This window comes from Diospyros lotus, chromosome 4, assembly GCF_014633365.1.
Source record: "Diospyros lotus cultivar Yz01 chromosome 4, ASM1463336v1, whole genome shotgun sequence".
Lineage (NCBI taxonomy): Eukaryota > Viridiplantae > Streptophyta > Magnoliopsida > Ericales > Ebenaceae > Diospyros > Diospyros lotus.
The window spans coordinates 5,197,837-5,218,350 of record NC_068341.1 but is presented as its reverse complement, the minus strand read 5'-3'; the positions used below and the strand labels follow the sequence as shown (position 1 = coordinate 5,218,350).

General features: G+C 35.1%; 2 protein-coding genes across 3 annotated transcripts; both read left to right on the top strand.

Moving 5' to 3' along the window:
• Nucleotides 1-2,490: 2,490 nt before the first annotated feature.
• LOC127799511 (superoxide dismutase [Cu-Zn]-like) lies at nucleotides 2,491-14,147 on the top strand. Its single transcript, XM_052333604.1, has 8 exons — nucleotides 2,491-2,658; nucleotides 11,655-11,742; nucleotides 11,839-11,940; nucleotides 12,063-12,158; nucleotides 12,584-12,615; nucleotides 12,717-12,792; nucleotides 13,667-13,720; nucleotides 13,874-14,147. Exons 2-8 carry the CDS (start codon nucleotides 11,667-11,669, stop codon nucleotides 13,894-13,896), a joined length of 459 nt encoding a protein of 152 aa, XP_052189564.1. The 5' UTR covers nucleotides 2,491-2,658; nucleotides 11,655-11,666; the 3' UTR covers nucleotides 13,897-14,147.
• An 853-nt stretch (nucleotides 14,148-15,000) lies between these two features.
• On the top strand, nucleotides 15,001-18,906 carry LOC127798819 (pentatricopeptide repeat-containing protein At2g36980, mitochondrial). 2 transcript variants are annotated; one of them, XM_052332437.1, is made up of 3 exons: nucleotides 15,001-16,052; nucleotides 16,143-18,000; nucleotides 18,098-18,906. In XM_052332437.1, exons 1-2 carry the CDS (start codon nucleotides 15,336-15,338, stop codon nucleotides 17,202-17,204), a joined length of 1,779 nt encoding a protein of 592 aa, XP_052188397.1. In that variant the 5' UTR covers nucleotides 15,001-15,335; the 3' UTR covers nucleotides 17,205-18,000; nucleotides 18,098-18,906. The 2 variants fall into 2 exon arrangements, with proteins under 2 accessions (XP_052188397.1, XP_052188396.1); XM_052332436.1 differs by having other exon boundaries at nucleotides 15,001-18,000.
• The last annotated feature ends 1,608 nt before the right edge of the window (nucleotides 18,907-20,514 follow it).

The window sequence follows — 20,514 nt, the reverse complement described above, 5'->3', positions numbered from 1 at the left end:
CCCAGCCCCAATGCGCATGCGCCACTTGATCTACTAAGCACCTAGATAATAGTATACCCATTCACTTATTTTAATTGTTAACTTGAGTTTCCTTCATTAAGTTACAGCACTTCACGCACTGCTACCCTCCAACTCCTTAATCTCATAATACATTATCATTATGCTGCTTGATTATAACTTATTCTTACACTTAAAATTATAATTGTTAATGATTTATTCTTAACATACTATTACTCCTCACAACCTATATTTATATTACATACACAGAATCCCCACAGCAACTATGGTTGACTATTATTATTATCATTAATTAATATTCCTTTTTAAATTAAATTACCTTGATAATTGAATAATTAATTTAAATCTTAATTATGGGTCATTACAATTATAATAATATTTTAGTTAATAATTTTATTTTAAGTGAACATCACTATAAATAAATTACAATTTAAGAATATTTTATAAAGAAATATACATTTAAATTGTTAATTTATAAAATAATATTATATTATATATACAAATTAATATATATAGTTATTTGTTAACGATTACAGTTGTAATTTTTTACTACAATTATAACTACAACTAAATTTTTTATTAATAATTATAATCATAATCGATAATTTTTTAATTTTTGTTAACTATAACTGTATTTACTTGAATTTTATTAATTTACACCCTTATAAATTTTATTTTTAAGAATGATGAGATTCATGCCTTTGTCCATTTACAACAAGAGCACCAATCACGTTTGTTGTGGATTGAATTCTCATCTAGTCACTGGCGACTAAGTTGCACGAAAATCGAAACGATAAATGTTTTCAATATGAAACAAAAATGAAAAAATAATATTTTTTTAAAAAAGTAGAAAACAAAAATACACAGTAAATTATAAATTTAATAAGATATAGAGATTTTTTTGTAAATATAAATTTTAATATATATAAATATAGAAAATAATTAAAATATAAATAATAAAAATAAGTTCAATAATGTATTCAAATAAATATAAATATAAAATCTATAATGTATTTAAATAATTATCAATAATATTTAAATTTAAAATTAAAAAATTAGTTCTATACATATTAAGAAGTATTAAAATATTATTTACACTTTAGTGATTGAGATGACAATAATCAGTTAAAAGTGAACAAAAATCATAAGATAATCGATTAATTAAATTTAAACATAAAATTATTCATATAATTACTACTTAATATAATCATTCTATACTTATACTTGAACCCTATCTTTTCAAAAGGGCTCTATTAATATAGTGACAGCAGTCAGCGAAGTATGGGTCTATTCCTGTGGCATTTTTGTAGGACTGATGTATTTGAATATTTATAATAATTTAATGCTTCAATTGATTTGATAATTCGAATATGCTTTGCATTATTGCATTCATAGAAAAACGCGATGATGCCCATTCTCCAAATCAAGCTTATAGGCAAAACAATCCATTTGTTAAATTTGACAATACAAATCCCTCCACCCTTTCCAATAAACCTTGAGTTCAATTATTTGTTATGGGTAATGAAAAAAAATCTTTACTTGAAATTTATCTCATGTATTAAAATCGATAAAACAAGTGTTAGGGGTCGTGCAAGAATGATGATCCCAATAATAAAATTTTAGTGGTCTCCAGGACACATGTCAAGTAATTGAGTCACGATAAATTGAGATTCACACCAATATGTCGTGGGTTATATTCCTTATCCTACGTAATGAAATAAATTCTCTATCTGTAAATTATCTTCTTTGTCGAAATAGAGATCACAAACGACGAGAAACCACGTAAGGACAATAATCCTAATAATAAAATATTTGTGCCCCAGAACATAAGTTGAACAGTCGAATAAGTAATATATTAATATTAATTTGGTAAATTATGAATTCAATTCTCATATTACATAAAAGCTAAAATGTTCAATATGTGATTTATTTTTTTGAGGTAATTAATGGCAAGAACATTGAGGGCCACATAAGAACAATCATTTCAAGAATAAAACCTTAGAATCAATGACACGAACATTGAAAATTGCGTAAGACGATTGAAATCAAATCTTAAAAATTATTTTATAAGACATATTAATAAAATCAATAGATTTAAGGATTTTGTTAAATGACTATAATCTATCGAGATAGAAAGTTATTTAATATTTATTTTATATTATTTTATAATATTTAATAAAATATAAATATAATTTTAATTTTATAACAAAATTTAAAAATTATGACTGAAAAATATATTTTTGATAAATAAAATGATAAATGACATAATTATTTTAATATTAATAATTAAAATAATAAAAAATAAATAAATTTATCTAAATAAATTTATTATAAATTTAAAATAGATGCACACAAACGCATGAACACAAGTGCTTCAGAGACTGGCGACTCGATCAAACATGGAGCCACGCGCACGTACTTTCTACAACCAACAGTTGAACGCCACGTGGAATAAGCACAGATCTCTAGCCAAAAACCAATCTTGAAGGCACTAAAGCGCGTGGAAATACTGATCTTTGTTGAAGAGGAGTAACTCTGATCGGCTTCTACAGACTGGCCGTTGCTTGTGTGAACAACAAATAGAATCACTCGTCGGAGAGCGCACCAATTCATACTCTCTGTCTGAAAGGGGTGACCGAGGTGAATCAATCCATTTCCTCTATTGCTTTACTGATCTGATAGCATGGTTTAGGAGATACTCTATTGATCCTTGTTTTGTTTCTTCCTGGCTTGATTTTCGCTCTGAACAATCGCTGCAGATAGTTTTTCCTTTTTTCTCGAACGTTAGATCTACCTTTGTTATGACGATCAAATGATCACGGTTACATGTATCAAGATAGATTCAGTTGATGAAAGTGTCCGATCTCGTGTTTGCCGATGAGAAGTGAATCTGGTCGCAGTTGACTATTTGCTTTAGGTTATCTGGTTGTGTTTGGTTGCTGAGAAAATTATACAAACGACATGAAAATAGGATTATGAGGTCGGTTTGATGTTTGTACGGTTAGATCAGGGGCTTTTTTTTTGTCAAAGATTGATGAAATTTGTTCGGATTTGGGACTTGAAGACATGGCATTATTCAATTATGGTTGGATCTTGTTTGTATCTTATTAGAACCGTTTTATTGTATTTTTTTATTTTTCATAAAATGCTCATCCATGGTGTTAAATAAAATATATATATATATATATATATATCTTATTCTTCAAACAGCCTGTGCCGTGGTTCGCCGGAAACGGCAACGCTGGTCGGCCTGAGTTGCAGTTCCGGCGGGACAGGTGGTTGCTTCGCCGGAAACAGCAACCGCGGTGGTGGCGACCTGCAGATCCGAAACCCTTCGTCTTCCCGTTCCTAGCGCCCGACGGCGACGGGAAGCAGAGTCGGCGAAGTGGTCGGGGACGGCGGAGGATGCAATCTGCAGATCTGGGAAAACCCTTCGCCTTTCCCGTTCTGGCGCTCGACGATGAAGGAACAGGCGGCAGTGATGGAGTGAAAAGAGAGGGAACAGGCGGCAGTGCTGGAGTGAAAAGACGACGGCGAGGTGCATCGGAAACGGCGTAGGCGGCAGGTTGCAGATCTGGCGGAGTGCGGCGGTGACCCTTGCCTGCCTGATTCCAGCCACCTACGAGGATGGAATGCGAATAGACGCCTTATACGGCTATGGAGGTCACTCCCTCCGGCGCCCTTTCCGGTAAATCTGCGACGGTGAGTAGCGGTGGCTGCCCCTTCGTCCTCTCTGGCGCTTGACGGCGATGGGAAGCGGGGGCGGCGGAAGCGACCTCCGGATCCCCCGGCGCCTGGAACGCCGGAATCAGTTCCGGCGGAGGCCGCCAACTCCGTTGTAGATGGAAGAACAAGAAATTAAAGAAGAAGAAAAAAGCGGAAATGAAGAGGGTTCTTCCTTTCTCTGGAGTCTGGCTGGGCCCCTTTCTTCTTGCTTCTCGGGCCGGTTTTACCAAATGGGCTGGGATAAAACCGAACCCAACTTCGGTTCTTTTTTTATTTTGTTGTTTTATTTTTGGGCCAGGCCCTTTTTGGGCTAATATTTTTTAAAGGACCAAGGTATAAAAAAATCTAGTTGGGCTGGATTATTTTTCTTGGACAAACCCATTAAATAAAATAAAAGATAAAAGACCCTTATTATTTAAGGGGGTAAAGAAAATAGATAGCATCATTAATTCCCAAAAATTATTCATATGCATGAAATTTGGGAATTTAATTTTTTGTGCCTACGTAAAAGTTATAATGCTATCTTGGTATGTTACAAGGCACATGTGCTCATATTAATCTAGGTATTTATTGTAAATTTAATAAAAATTTTGAAATAAAATTGTTGAAACTAGAGAGACATACTAGGGCGTATGTATACTTTAAATTCCTTGAGCATAATTATAGATTAAATTGATTAAATTGTGCCTTTATACTCCCTCTAACTGTGCATTAAATAAATTAAGAATATAATATTAAATTATTGGGCAGCGTGGAGATGATTTTGGATATATGCTCAATTTTGATCCTATGACTGACAATAATTTTTTTTTTCTTAATTTATTATAACTGCTGTAATTACTTGTGTATGTGCTTTAGTCACAAAAAAAAAAAAAAATCTATGTCTCATTTGTTTTATGGTCTCAAAAAATATTATTGCCGATCTTAACAAGGTAGAGAAACTAGATGAAAATAATTATAATATATGGCTCCAAAAAATCCAATACTTGCTAAATAAATAGGGTCTTCTATTAAGTCTAACCAACAATATGTTCGTCAAAAGGTCTCCAACATATCAGACAAAACTCTTAGCTTACCAAGCTTGGTATAAGAATGATTGTTATGCACGCTTAATAATGTTAAGCAACATGCATAATGATATAATTGGAGAGTTTGAAGAATAAAAGACATGTGGATTGCTTTGAAAGCAAAATATGGTGGTACTAGCACCATGAGATTACCAGGTTTGACCCTCAAATTTATCAAGTACAAGATGCCTGTAGGTGTGAGCCATTAAGAACGATATCAAATATGATTCATGATCTAAAATCTGTTGGAAACAACCTCACAAATGAGCAACAAGTTGTAGTTGTCATTCGATCTCTTCCCGACTCTTGGGATTAAATGAAGCTTATGTTGACGTATAACGAGAGCATCAAAATGTTTGAAGGTGCATCCTAACACCTGGAGCTTGAAGTTAAGGGCCTAGAGGTAAAATTTGATCACAATTGTTTCACTAAGTCAAAATTGCATTAGGCATTTGGGCTTAAGCGAAACTAGTTTGGGAAGAAACGCCCTCAAAGACAAGGTAAATGACTTGGTCCCAAGAATGACAAAACCATTAAGCGCTGTAAGGGCAAGTGTGGTGGAGGCATAGAGAAAGCAAGGAATGCTTGTTACAATTGTGGCAAGTCGAAACACTTTGCTCGTTACTATATTGAGCTGAATAAAGAATGGGTACTCCTTGATCTTATCTCTCATACATATACTTTTGGTTGTACAAATGTGTTTGTTGCTCATCCTCTCTATGGTTGGATTTTAGTCATAGGAGCAACAAGCCACAAAGTGAGAGATCGTTGACTTTCAAAGGGATAAAGAATATACATGGGGAACAACACTAGCGAAGAGGTGTTAGGAATTGGTGAAGTTGTGAGATGGTCGCACATTAGTTATTCATGACGTTCTTTATTCCCTAGGAATTAGGCAAAATTTGCTTTTAGTAGTTGCTTTGCTTAAATTAGCTTTATCTCGGGATTCCATTAAAATTTTTCGTGGGATTTCTTTTTATGGGCGTTGTTTTATTTTTGATGGTTCGATTATGTTAGATGTTGAGGATGCTCATTTTAATTCTAATTATAATATTTTTATTTGACTTTGCACGATAATATTGTGAATGAAATTATCAAATGGCATGGTAGATTGGGTCATATTGGACAAGATTGCCTGAAAAAGGCTAGCTAGAGATGTCTATTAGGTCCACTTGCTAAAGTGGAATCGTCCACTTGTGAATATGGCTTATTGGGTAAGTCAATCAAGAAACCCTTTCGAAGGGCACAAAGGCATTCTCCCCTTTTAAGGCTAATCGATTATGACATTTGTGGAACTATTAATGTTAAGGCATGAAATGATAGTTCATGTTTCATCACTTATATCGATGATTATACATGTTATAGTATAATTGACTTGATCTCCCCAAAGTTCGAAGCATTGGATTACTTCAGACGGTTTTTAAGTTTTGGTCAAGAATCAGTTGAATTTGAGAGTAAAAGCTCTCCAAACTTATGGTGGGTGCGAATACTTATCACATCAATTAAAATATATTTGTGATGAAAAAGAAATAGTAAGGCAAATAACTATGCCAAGAATTCGACAACAAAATGGTGTAGTTGAGAGAAGGAATATGACCTTACTTGAAATGGTTGGTCAATGATGGCACAAGCAAATCTCCCAATATCTTATTAGGCTAATGTGTTGAAAACTGCAACTTGCATACTTAATTGAGTGCCTACAAAATCAGTCTCCACCACTCCATATGAATTATGATTGGAAATAAACCCAATTTAGAACATTTTTGCCTTGGAGGTTCGGCAGAATATATCCATAATTCTTTTCATAAATATGAAAAATTAGGCCCTAATGCGAATAAATGTATTTTTGTTAGCTATTTTGAAACATCAAAGAGCTATGTGTTCATTGGCAAATGCGCTGATGGTGGACTGATTGAGATAAAATCCAGAGATGTGAATTTCATTGAGGATAATTTCCCCAACAAAGGTGAAATAAATAAGGGCCAATTAGATGAACCTCTAATGAGTGCACCAAATCCACTTGGGAGACAAGGTAGGAATTCCTAATCCTTATCTACCCATAATGGACTGTGGGAGTGACCTCATCAAAGTAAGAATGTATTAGAGTCTAGGAGTGTACCAGATAGTGCAAGTGTACTAGACCAAGAAAATGCAAAGGATTAAGATGGTCCAACAATGCGTAGAACTGCACGCGATCTAATACCTTGATGTCGTTTTGAGATTGAGGGGAAAATAGCAATATGCACTTTGCTAGATGATGAAAAACCTAAGAACTACCAAGCTACCGTTCAATCACCTTTTGCCAACGAATGGATAATAACTATGGAAGATGAAATGGAATCTATGAGGAGAAACCAACTCTAGGACTTGGTAGACCTCTTGCCAAATAGAAAAAACACTGGGAACATATGGGTTTTCAAGATCAAAAGAAAGGCAGATGGATTCTTAGATAAATACAAGGCATATTTGGTAGCAAAAGACTATACTCAAGTTGAGGGCATAGATTCTGAGGAATAATTTTCTCCATTTGTTAGGTTTCCCTCAATTCGCTTAATACAAGTCATTGTAGCTCAACAAAACTTGGAACTCCATCATATGGATGCCAAGATGGTGTTTCTCAATGAAGAAATAGATGAAGAGATCTATGTGGATCAACCTAAAGATTTCATAGCCAAAGGCCAAAAGGGTGCAAAGTATGCAAGCTCAAAGGATTCATTTATGGTTTGAAACAATCATCCAGGCAATGGTATCTTTGATTTCACCAAGCCATTCTCTCAAATGGTTTTAAAATGATTGAAGAAGATCATTGTGTATATGCTAAGAGGTTTAGTGGGAGTTTTATAGATTATTAGCTAGTAACAATTTGGAGATGTTTGTCGTTGTTAAGAAACGACTTTCTTGAAATCCAACTTTGTTCTTGATGTTAGGATCCTAATGGATCATTCTAAGAAACTCCTTGGTTTATCCCAAAAAACATATATTACAAAGATTCTAGAATAATTCCAGATGCACAATAGCAAACCCATACACTCCAATAGAAAAAGGTCATAACTTGAACACAAATTTATGCCCAAAGACTCCAAAAGAACTAGAGGACATGGCTCGGGTACCTTATGTAAGTGCTATTGGGAGTTTGATGTACGTTATGTTGGGTACTTGATTAGACATTAGTTTCGCAGTTGGGTTAGTCAGCAAGTTTCAAAGTAACCTTGGTTTGGAGCGTTGGAAGGCAATAAAGAGAAAATTTGGCCATCTCCATGGGACCGTAGACTACGTGCTCACCTTTGAATGTTTAGACCTGTGATCGATTGGTTATAGTGATGCGGACTGGAGATGTGACTTGGATCAATGGAAGTCTATCTCAGGATATGTCTTCTTGTTAGGTGGTGGTAACATCACCTGGAGTAACAAAGAAGAATTCGTGTGTCGCATTATCCACCATGGAGGCAGAATTTATAGCATGCTCTGTAGTTGCTCAAGAGGCTGTTTGGTTGAAGAGATTCTTCAAGAGCTAGGATGTCCCTACTGCTATTGAGGCACTTGTCACAATTTATTGTGATAGCAAGGCTACCTTGGGATATGTTAAAGATCCCAAGTACCATAACAAGAGCAAATATGTAGACATCAAAGCACAATTGCATGGTTGTTATAATGGGCATGCATAGGAGGTAGTCACAAATAAAGAAATCATCCCGACTCGTATTTCCACAAAAGCATGATGGTTGATTCATTTACCAAAGCCATTCCTTTTTATGCCTTTAGGACCCATGTTGCTATAATGGGCATGCATAGGATTGCTTATGTATTTTCTATTTTAGGACATGATTTTTTTTGTGATTTATTTTAGTTTTCTATAATAACATGGTTGTTCTTTATTGTTCCTTTTAATGATAAGCATGTGTCATTTCCCTTAAAATCTCATGATTATGGATGCATGAATGAACACTATGACACTAAAGCACTTACACATCAATATGCCACTAGGATTAGATCAACTCACTCATACTAGCGGTTGCCTTTGGCATTGATGGAGTGAGCAAAAAGATGAGACATTGAATGGTTAGTGTTGTAAGAGCGATAAGACATTATTGAGCTCTTGAAAAGCAACAATAGTGATTATGTTGCCTTCCATAGGACAAGATGTGATTGTTGATTATGATGACAGACATGATGTCATGGAAAGCTTGTTACCTGGATAGAGTCAGATGTGAGATCTTAATTAGGTGCCAATGGTAACAAACAAGTGGCATGCCTTTTGGCGAATTGATAAGAGGGTTTGAGTGTGGTGTCGGGAAAGCGATAGTAATAAGATTTGTACAGTGTTGATTTTTGAAAACAAATGACATATGCCTACTTGAGTAAGGGAAATCCACAGTAACATGCATTTCATACTGCATGTGCTATTTTTAACCACGCACAGTGAGGTGAGTGATAAATTCCTATGTCCTCATTGTATGAGTCCTATTTATATTAGTACCCTTTTGTGACCTTTGACTATGTTATGAATCTACAATTTGGTACTTGTTATTTTAGCATGTTGCTAGATGATCATGATTGATGTGACCCTATGGGACATGACTAGGAAAAACTTTGAATTGTTGACTAATGACACAAGGGCAAAGGGAAGACATTTTGACATCACAACGCAATAATGACACCCATTGCATGTAAAGTCACATCATTACTTGGGGTTTTGATATGACTGTGGGCTCATTGTTGATTATATTAGTGGCCACAGGGCTTAGAGCATGGTTTCGAGTTGTACACTCATAGGGGATTGAAACTTTCTCAGTTAGATATGATTGGAAGTGCCTGGGGTACTTGAGACACTATTGGTTGATGCCTTCACAGTAATATCTAGTGTGAAGCTCCCATTTATAAGTGTGCTCTACAGTCGCAGTGTATGATGGATAAGCATTGATGTGAAGATTGAGAGCATTTTATGTCCATGTGTGCAAGTGGGAGATGTTAGAAATAATTGTGCTCACATGGACTTAATTATTCGAAGGTGATAGTTATAAGTGGAAATTGCAAAACTAACCACATCTCAAATAGGAAATTCGTTTTTAACCCCTTCGCTGGAAAAAAACTTTTTTACCCCCTCAAACAATCTAATTATATCCTATAGCCACTTTTGCCAGTGCAGTTTCATTGGGCAGTTAAACCCGAGTACGAGTGCAGTTTCAATTTCAATTTATTCACTCAATTTTCATTTCAGATCTACCTTAATATGTTCTACTCACAACCACAATCAAAACTGACATTCAAAGTGATTATAGAGTGTAATTAGTTTGTTTGAGAGGGTAAAAACATTTTTTTTTATGAAATGGTAAAAAACAATTGTGTCAATTTGTTTTTGGTTAATTATAAATCACTTGGTCATCTCTCTTATTTAGGATAATTGAGAGATGCTGGTTATCTTATCCTATCAATAATAGGATTTGTATTCTTATTTATCAAGTATAATTGAGAGATATGATTTATCTCATCCTATCATAAATAAGATTCATCTCCTCACTTATTTGGGATAAAAAAGGAAGTGAGTTATCGATATCACTAGTTGCCTACAAATAGGTACCTCCTCTCACAGGTTTAGACAACAGTTATAAATACAAGTCTCTCTCTCCATATCCAAGAATTGGGCTCTGTGGGGGGTTTACACCATGAGTGTTAGATAGTTGTTCTAGTAATAATCATACACCGGGAGCATTAACGATTTGTTGTTTTGGAATGCCTAGAAGCTAGTAATACAATCCTGATCCTGAAGTTATTAAGGTATATAAACAGTATATTTTTCTGCCGTGCATATCTGATATTGTTTACATTGTATGATTTGGGATAAATTCCAATGTGAACAGTGTTAAAGTGACTGTTTTTAGTGTTTCATGCTCTAATTTGGCTTAAGAATTTGAGAGAGGGGGGGGGGGGTGTTTAATTGTTTCTATTATGTGTCAATGCCTTTTGTGCTTTTCCTACTCGTGCACTTTAGTTCATGCCATAGGAGGTTATATGCCAATTTTAGAAAATAAGGCCATAGATAGAATTGACTGGCAGGCTAGAATTCACATAGCTGACCTCATATAGTGGGATTAAGGCTTAATATATTGTTGTGGTTGTTGTATATAGTGCTGTAGAGAATATGTTTTTTTCCCTCCTCTTCGTCGGTGCAAAATTTTTAATCTCATTACACTGCAAAACCTGTTGGATAAAAGGGTCTTAAATTGGATTTCCTAATAAGTTATTCGGTTACAATCTATCATACAGAGACTTGTGTTGTGCCAGCAACTCTTGTAGAAGCATTAACTAACATATTTAATTCTTGGTTCACTGAGAAATTTTGAGAAGTGTTGTTTCTCCTTGTAGTGGCCTTTTTTGCATAACACAAGCATTTGCAGAATCCGAATGATAGTAAATTAAAAATTTGGCTGATTGAATTTGAAACTAAGGTACAGATAATACTCCTAGTCCTCGAATTGCTTTTCATTTTTCTCTCTTACCAACATATCTTCAAACGCAGAAAGTGTAAATTGAATGCCAGTTTCTTATTTGAAATATAGAATAAAAAATTAGAAAACATTTAATGTGCAGAAACTAGAATCTCACCTTTGGGGTTTGTGTGGATTTATTACTTTCTTTTTATATATTTTGTGTCGGAATTTGAATTTCAACCTCTAGCTTAACTTTTGAGTGATATATTCTTCAGTCCTGGAGGGTTTTCTATTTATGTTTTTCCTCCAGCTGAGTCCATACATCTACATTCTCAGTTAAAGATTCTTCAATTTCAGCTTTTGCAGTTAGCTCTTATGTAGACTTAAGTATTGAGGTGTCATGTCTGTTGTTTAGATCACAATAACAATGGTGAAGGGCGTGGCTGTTCTTAGCAGTAGTGAGGGTGTCAGTGGCACCGTGCACTTCGTCCAAGGAGGAGATGGTAATATTCAGTCAGATTACTGTATTTAGGTTGAGTTTATACATGCATAGTAGTTTTATCGGTTGTTTGAATTCTTCTCATTGTTGTATTCCCCAGGTCCAACTACAGTTACAGGAAGCGTTTCTGGACTTAAACCTGGACTTCACGGTTTCCATGTCCATGCTTTTGGTGACACAACAAATGGTTGCATGTCAACTGGTAGTTTCACCTCCATAAGTTTTCTTATTTCTTGCTCATGGGCATGAATAGCAGGGAAAATGGAATGATATTAATCAGCTCGATATATAAAATCTTCACTACTGAACCATTTAAATTTTCAGGACCACATTTTAATCCTGCTAGCAAAGAGCATGGTGCTCCTGAGGATGAAAACCGCCATGCTGGTGATCTTGGTAACATCACAGTTGGTGCAGATGGTACACCATCCTTTGGACTGTCTACTCTGGTTTTTTCAATATCATCGTCGTAGTTATCTGTTACTGTTGGTGTCTTTATGTTGATTATTATACTTAACTGTTCTTTATCTTGATGTTCATAATTCTTCTAGGTTGGTACTTGCCTTTTCATTGTATAAGACGGACTATAGTTCAGCAGAGTTTATTTATCCCTGTAAAAATCCTGACAGTCCGATGCTAAAAAATCACTTCTGATATTATATGGGATGCTCTCTATTTCTCAAATGAAAGAACTACACTTCTATTTCCATGAATTTTGAAGAAAATTCTTTTGTATTGCATTATAGCCATCACTACCGTAATTTTTGCTGGAGATTATTGTCATTTAAGTTATGCCTTGATATATTAACATGCCACGAGTATTCTGCACTGACCGTATGTTTCAGGCACTGCAAGCTTCACCATTACTGACAATCAGGTGAGTTAATTTGTCAATTATTTCAGTTGAAAAATAGTATATAAGCCCGTTTATATATGCATGTTCTTTTTGAGATTGTGTTTACTGTTTATTGTGTGCAGATTCCACTTTCTGGACCTCTTTCCATCATTGGAAGGGCTGTTGTTGTCCATGCTGATCCTGATGATCTGGGAAAGGGTGAGTACTTTACTTAGTTGACTTTGAAGGCTTACCATTTTTCAGTTCCACTTGATGCAAGAGCAAGAAGACTCTGAGCAATCAACGCTATGTGTTGTACAAAACTTAAGATCACCAAATAAAAGAGGAAAGTGGATTTGAGCTGTTACTCGTTAGTACTTGATTACCCATATTTTGAATTTGCTTGAACAAAAAGTAAGAGCTTGAACGGTGAAAAGGAGGAATCAGACAACTCTGCTTGCAGGACTAGGAGGCACCGTGATTTTAAAACTAATTCTAGACCAACAAGTATGTCGCTGACTCGACCCTTTTGCTGTTAGAATCCAGGATTGGACTTTTACTGTTAATGCAATTTGTTTAAAGACCAAAAAATAAAAAATTCAATATATGATACTCCATTCTGCCGTGAAGAAGTGAACTTGACTCTTGATATGTGCTTAACGTAATATTTATCTGAGATTTGTACCATCTGCTTGGTGTTGCAAAAGGATGAACTTGTGAACAACTGGAAGCTACATGAATTCACTTTGAGATCTCACTTAGAATAGGACTTGCACTAATGTCTTGCAAAGTGGACAGGTTTGTTGCCATCGGATTTGAAACTGTAGTACTATTAATTGCAGACATAGGATAAAATGGCCTTAGTGAGGATATATCCACACATAAAGATGTCTAGAATTCATGTGGCCAACTTGACCTAGTAAGATTAAGGTCAGTGATTGTTGCTGCATATGATCAGTGGTTCAAATATTTGATGGACTATAGACTATATATAAACAATATGCTCAGAAGTTTATTGTTGGAACTGCTCTCTCTTTCACCTGGCTTGTTCTTAAGGCAGTAATTTTCGTCTTACATATTCTTGTCCTGTCAGGTGGCCATGAACTCAGTAAAAGTACTGGAAACGCCGGCGGAAGGGTTGCCTGTGGTGAGCATTCTGGTTCAGGCTTATCGCTGATCATTCAACTTACCCAAAAACAAAAGGCCTTGTGATTGACCGAATGAATTACTGGTTCCATTAATACTCTGCATTCATTAAAGCTTACAGCATTTGGTAATATATACCCCTTTCTTTTTGCAGGTATCATTGGGCTCCAGGGTTGATCAGCCGACTGATCAATTAGTTAGTCGTTTTCCCAAGTTATAATCCTGCAACTATGTCTGAAATTAAGTTAGTAGCTAAGACTTTGTTGGAATAGATGGACTTGGTGTTTGGTCTGGTCTGTAATCCTTGTTGCCTTCTTTTGCAAATTTCAAGCCTTTTGTCAAAGGAACGAAAGATAAAACTGGCGCTTGTTGACACTCCTACACCTTTGCTTACTATTGCTCAATCTGAGTCTTATCTGCTTTGTTAAGCGCGGAATGTTCCAGCTTTCTACAATATTTTTACTATGCCAGTGTTTTTATGCTGACTGAAAAAAATTAGTAGTATTTTTGGATTACCAAGTTCAAGGTGAGGCAGATTAGTCAATATTTGTATGTTTCGACATAATAATAAAATGTTATTTGTAACAAGTAATTTTATTATTTAGATAATTGGTCACATTTTAATCATGAAATGGCTTGGATTGGTATTAGGGTGAATTCCTTCTTTTGCTCCGAAGGGGTATTAGTAGCTCTTTCAGTTGTTGTTCCCCTCCCAAAGATAGGTTTTTACACATTATTCACATGTCTGCCACCAACGTTTATCCAGACTCAGGATTGACCTTTTTGATTTATAGTTATATTTCATAATTGCGTTAGTTATAACTTCCTTGATTGGAGACAAAATTGAATTTGGAATTGTCTTTATTTCAAGAATTTTTATACCAATTAGGGAAATCAAAAGCATTTTTGGAATTTTTAAAAAGTAATATTTTTTTAAAAAATTGCAAAAATTAATCCCATACTGATAGTGTAATTTTATAGTTGCTCATTATTTCAATAGAGATGAAAAGATGGGCATATTTTCCTCATTTATGGATACATTGGGTCACAGTGTGTCCTATTCCATTCCAAAAGAAGGTAAGGACAAAGATGTAAATGGGTTTTTAATAAAATTTACTTAAAAGAAAAATAACTACAAAATAAGGTATAAATAAAATATTATTTTAAAAATGTATTAAAATAAATATGTAAATTAGGTGAATTGATTTGGGACCTTATTTACGTTTTTAGGGATATAAATATTAATACTTATTTTGGAATTGGCAGGTCACCAACTTTCCTTGCAAAAATATAATTTTATATACAATAAGCTTATGAAAATATAAATACCCATTAGGATTATGGGTTGAATCAATCTTAGATCAGATCAATTACTTTAATTATGGGTAATAGTTTCTGTCGTCAATATCTTAGCCCCATTTTAGAGACATTAACTGAAGTGTCAAATCTGGTTCTTGCAACTGCAATAGGAATAGATATGATGAGGTGCCATTTGCCTCGCCGGTCAATCCCAGGTCGCTTTAGTAAGCCAAATTAAATTCTCCGTAGTCTAGGGATACTCAAAACTGTTATTTCTATGCTTTAATGGATTTGTTTGAACCGAGTAGTTTGATCTCATGCCTTCGGATATGTTCCATGTCACGAAAAAGATTACTGTTCTCGCGAGATCCGGTCGCGTCGCCTGCGCACGCAAGCTGTTTGATGAAATGCGGCACAGAGACACAATCGCTTGGAACACGATGCTTAGTAGCTATTCTCAGTTGGGCCTTTACCGAGAAGCTCTATCTTTGTTTCGTGACATGAGAATTTCCACTGCCAAACCTGACCATTTCTCGTTCACGGCTACTTTGAGCGCGTGTGCTGGTGCCTGGGAGCTCCACTGCGGGCAGAAAATTCACGCCCAGGTGATTGTATTGGGATATAGTTCTTCGTTGCCGGTGAACAATTCACTTATTGATATGTATGGAAAGTGTTTAAGTACTTGTAATGCTAATCGAGTGTTTGAGGAGATGGACGTGAAGAATGATGTGTCGTGGTGTTCTCTGTTGTTTGCTTATGTAAATGGCAGTCAGTTTGACATCGCTCGTATTGTTTTTGATGCCATGCCAACAAGAGTGGAAATTGCTTGGAATACCATGATTGCTGGTTATGCTCGATTTGGTGATATTGAAACGTGTTTTGATTTGTTTAAGAAGATGCTAGAGAGTTTCTGTGAAGCGGACCATTGGACATTTAGTGCCTTGATGAATGCTTGTTCCGAATCAGAAGAAGGTTTGCCTGGTTGCTTGATGCATGCATTTATTGTGAAAAGCGGCTGGAACTCTGCAGTGGAGGTAAGTAACTCGATTTTAAGCTTTTATGCCAAACTGGGCTATCAAGAAGATGTTCTGAAGGTATATGAGTGCATTGAAACTCTTACACAGGTATCTTGGAATGCAATTATTGATGCTTACATGAAATTAGGAGACACCAACAAAGCATTTCTTGTGTTTCAATGTGCGCCTGAGAAGAGCATTGTTTCATGGACATCAATGATCACAGGATATACTAGAAATGGTGACGAAGAACAAGCTTTAAGCTTTTTCAGCGATGCCATGAGAACTGGTCTCCAGCCAGACAATTTTACATTTGGAGCTGTTCTTCACGCATGCTCCAACTTGGCAACACTATGGCATGGTCAAATGATCCATTGTGCTATAATTCACTATGGTTTCCATGCTTATACTTATGTTGGTAATGGCCTTGTTAACATGTATGCTAAGTCTGGGGACATGCAGGGAGCAATCCAAGCATTTAATGATATTGTTGACAAGGATTTAGTATCCTGGAATTCGCTGCTGTTTGCATTTGGATTGCATGGGCAGGCTGCCCAGGCACTATGGCTCTATGAAGAAATGACAGCAAGTGGGATAAAGCCAGATAAAGTGACCTTCATCGGCCTGCTAATGACCTGTAGCCACTCCGGACTTACAGAAAAAGGTCAGGCTCTTTTTGAATCAATGAGTCCAGTTCATCAGCTTCCCCCTGAAATTGATCATGTGGCGTGCATGGTGGATATGCTTGCTCGAGGTGGGTACTTGATAGAAGCAACAGAACTGGCTAACAAGTACCAATGGATGGATAGTGCAAGTATCAGCTCTCGTGAATCTCTTTTTGGAGCATGTTTCGCACATGGGTATACAGAAATTGGAGTGATTCTGAGTAGAGATTTAAAACTGTTAGAGCCTCAAAATGAGATGAATTATATACTGCTGTCAAACTTGTATAGCGCAACTGGGCATTGGAAAGAAGCAGAGGCAGTAAGGAAAGCAATGGCAGATCAAGGTGTGACAAAAATACCTGGTTGTAGTTGGATAGAAGTGAAAAACAAGGTGACGGCCTTTGTGGCAGGAAAGTATTCACATCCACTTATTAAAGAGCTAACTGAAATTCTGTACTTTCTTAAACAAGAAATGAGGAATCCTTACTCACGTCTTGTGGGATAGAAGGTTTTTATTTATTTGGAGAAAAGGTAGGAACGCGATCCAAAGCACATTGTGGAGGAATAGTGCCTATTATGCCCCCGGCACACTTGACCTAGCTCATAACCTTTTATTACCTCGCTGACAACATTATTGGTCCTCTCTACTTGAAATTGTTACTGTATAGCATGGGACCACCCGAGATTACCGAGTCTAAGAATCAAAACCAACAACCTCGGACTCACAAAGTGATGTTTCCAAACCCTCTTACCACTAGGCAACCACCTTTGTAGTATATCACCAATAATAAATGAATGTTGACTTGGATCATCAGAAAGACCCTCGGCATCTTTAATGGACGATAGATGTGTGGTCGTTTGTGGTTACAATGGAGAATGTTGTCTTGGGATTCTTGGGGTTCACTCGAGAGGGCTCTCCAATGCTCAAATCAGATGGAACATAGGAGAGAATAAGCAGGCTATTAATGATAGAATACTAATGAGGCAAAATGCTCAGATGGGATGATTAAACAGGTTATTTATTAGGTGCCGTTATACTGGTGGTACTCCTGTTCTGATAGGAGTCTGACCCGAAGACTTTTGGACAATTATTCCCTGTTCATCATGTAATAAATGCTGGTTTCTCTATCTCGTGTAGATGGATTCACGTTTATCGTTATCCCCTATTTGTCCAGGACTACCTAGAGGGCTGCTCCCCTTCTCGCCACCTCTAGGGCTTGGTTGTGGTGATTTGGTTTGGCATTTATTACGTCCTTGAAGCTGAGAGGTGGACCATGCAGCCGTATGTCCTATAATTAAAGGTAAATAATTTCAACCATATTGATTTCATTTGTCTTGATTCGGTAACTGTGGATAGCAATCAAGTCGCTGAATACTTCGGAAAACATTCTTTTACAGGCAAAATTTTGCTAGCTGCAATTAGGGCAAATCATCCTCTTGTTGCATTCCTTCCAGAAATGGGCTGTTATTGTTGAGCCACTTGATTTATTCTAGAAATAGGCATTTCCTATTTAGTAGATCGCCAGAAATGTATGGCTACACCATTGTCTCGGAAGCGAATAAATGTAGAACCAGGTGGATGCATCCAAGACAATCTTGCGGTTGACCCTCATATCATGCCCATCATTGTAGTAACTGTTGAAAGAGCGCGGTATGGAGAGCAATGCAGAAGTGATGTATTCTTCTTTCAACCCATCAGCAAGGCTTAAACCTGCAGAGTCTGTTGGTAATGCTACATAACGGTTTACTTCATATCTACATTCTTGAATCAATAGAATGTTAGTACTGCTAGCAGTTGAAGAACTGGGAATTATATGCAGAGAGAAGCCACTGTGTATTCATTCCTTTACCATCATATCTTTCTGAAACTGTTGCATTCCAGGAGTATGACCTTTTCTTCTTCTTTTCACTGTTTATTCTTCCTTTTGTCCAGATTTTTTTGCTTTTGGAAACTCTTGTTTGTTTCAGGCTGATGACAAACAGTCTTGAGTGTAAGGAGGCTCATGCCACTTTATCTGGCTTTATTAGATGTTGAAAAGCCATCTTGAAGTGGCTGTAGGATTTATGAAATAAATCATTCATGATCTTAGTTTTCTAATTTACTTTCTTGGTACATGAATGCTACTATACTTATGTAGATGGTTCCTTGAACCCCTAAATTTATGTATCTTGAATTAATTCTAATGAGAGAGAACCCCAGTTGCCTATCAGGGGGCATTCAAATAGTAAGCCTTCTACTTCATAATTGAATCTTCTTCTTCTTTTTTGCATCTTTGAGATGTTAACTCAGGTGATTGTATCACTTTGAATAGAAGATATCATTTCTCTTTAGATATTTTTTATTAAAATGAATAAGATAAGATTATATTAAAATAAGGTTAGAATACTTTTCAAACCAAAATATGGAATAATCAAGATAAGGTTGAGAAAATTTTAAAATTTTTATCAAACTGTTTGTTAAATTTTTTGGAATGCACTAAATGACATATGCGTCATTTTTTTTTATCTATAAAATCTAATATATGCTTATCCAAATGGAGGGAGAAATAAACATATTTAAAAAATGTTAGATAATAAGTCACGTGACTTTTTTTTTTCATTTTCACCAAATAAGTTTAACAAACACATAAAAAATTGTAAAAAAATATAATATTTTATATATCTTATATTTTCTGATTTATATTTTGGTTAACAAACATTGTACACACTTTTATTATTATTATTATTATTATTATTATTAATTTACTCATATTAGAGGAATTTCGACTTTTTCCAAACTCATTAAGACAGTCAATTATTTTCTATCATCTTATTAAGTTCTGACATTATTTAGAAGGCCAAAATGATGGGTAAACTAAGTAAAGTATTTAGTTATAGTTGTGTGAAGGTTATTGTGTTTTTGTTACTTTTAACCTCTTGATACTTATTCTCGGAGTTCTTTTATGCTTGCCTTTGTTTTGTTTTTATTTTTGTTTTTCTTGTGCTTTAGGTAAAAAGAGTTTGCTTCAATTTTCATTGCAAACTTAAAGTAAATTATAACTATAAAATACTATCGTGTTGTTTTATCTATTGCATTATTTACCAATTATCATATTTGATGTGAAGAAAATAAATTCTATCATTATATCAATATTTATCGTTAATTAAAACTTATTTTTAAAACATTAAAAAACTAAACTTCAACTTTTAAGCATCTCTTATTGAAAATCGATCCTTTATTTGAAATTCTTTTTATTTATACATCTATTGCACAAATTATAATTATAATATACACAATTAAAAGATTTAAAATTACATAGAACCCTAACGTTTTTATTATCCGTACCTACTTAATGAGGATTTTTTCCCTTTTTTATAATAAGTCAATGACAAATTGTATGTATCTATTGAGATAGATATAAATTACAAACTTATTAACATTCATCTTTAGTGATCTTAAAAACTCTTTATACCCAAGTCAAGTCTATTTAATTCAAAATTCTTGTTAAAAATTGTGATACCTATTAATATTGTTTAAAGTTAACTCTTGGTGTTGCCAATCTTAAACATATCATTAGTGAGTTGTGCTTGTTTAACCTTAGTGGGTTGCCACAAATTGTTATACCTATAAACTTTGGCAATTTCGGACTTCTTGTTACAAAATTTTACTTATTTAACCTAGTATGTTGCTATGAATTATTATCCCAATTATTATTGGTTAAATTCAATCATTAATGTTAACAATCTTAAAACTTCTTATCAAGTTGTGTTAAGACATTGTTATTATGAATTGATGTCCTATCAATATCAACTAAAATCAACCCCTAACTTTAGCG

Excerpts from the sequence above, each read along its gene's own strand:
- LOC127799511 (XM_052333604.1), top strand. The coding sequence starts at position 11,667 with ATGGTGAAGGGCGTGGCTGTTCTTAGCAGTAGTGAGGGTGTCAGTGGC. Across the intron at positions 12,159-12,583 it reads CATCACAGTTGGTGCAGATG|GCACTGCAAGCTTCACCATT; the intron begins GTACACCATCCT and ends CGTATGTTTCAG. Across the intron at positions 13,721-13,873 it reads CGGCGGAAGGGTTGCCTGTG|GTATCATTGGGCTCCAGGGT; the intron begins GTGAGCATTCTG and ends TTCTTTTTGCAG.
- LOC127798819 (XM_052332436.1), top strand. The coding sequence starts at position 15,336 with ATGCCTTCGGATATGTTCCATGTCACGAAAAAGATTACTGTTCTCGCG.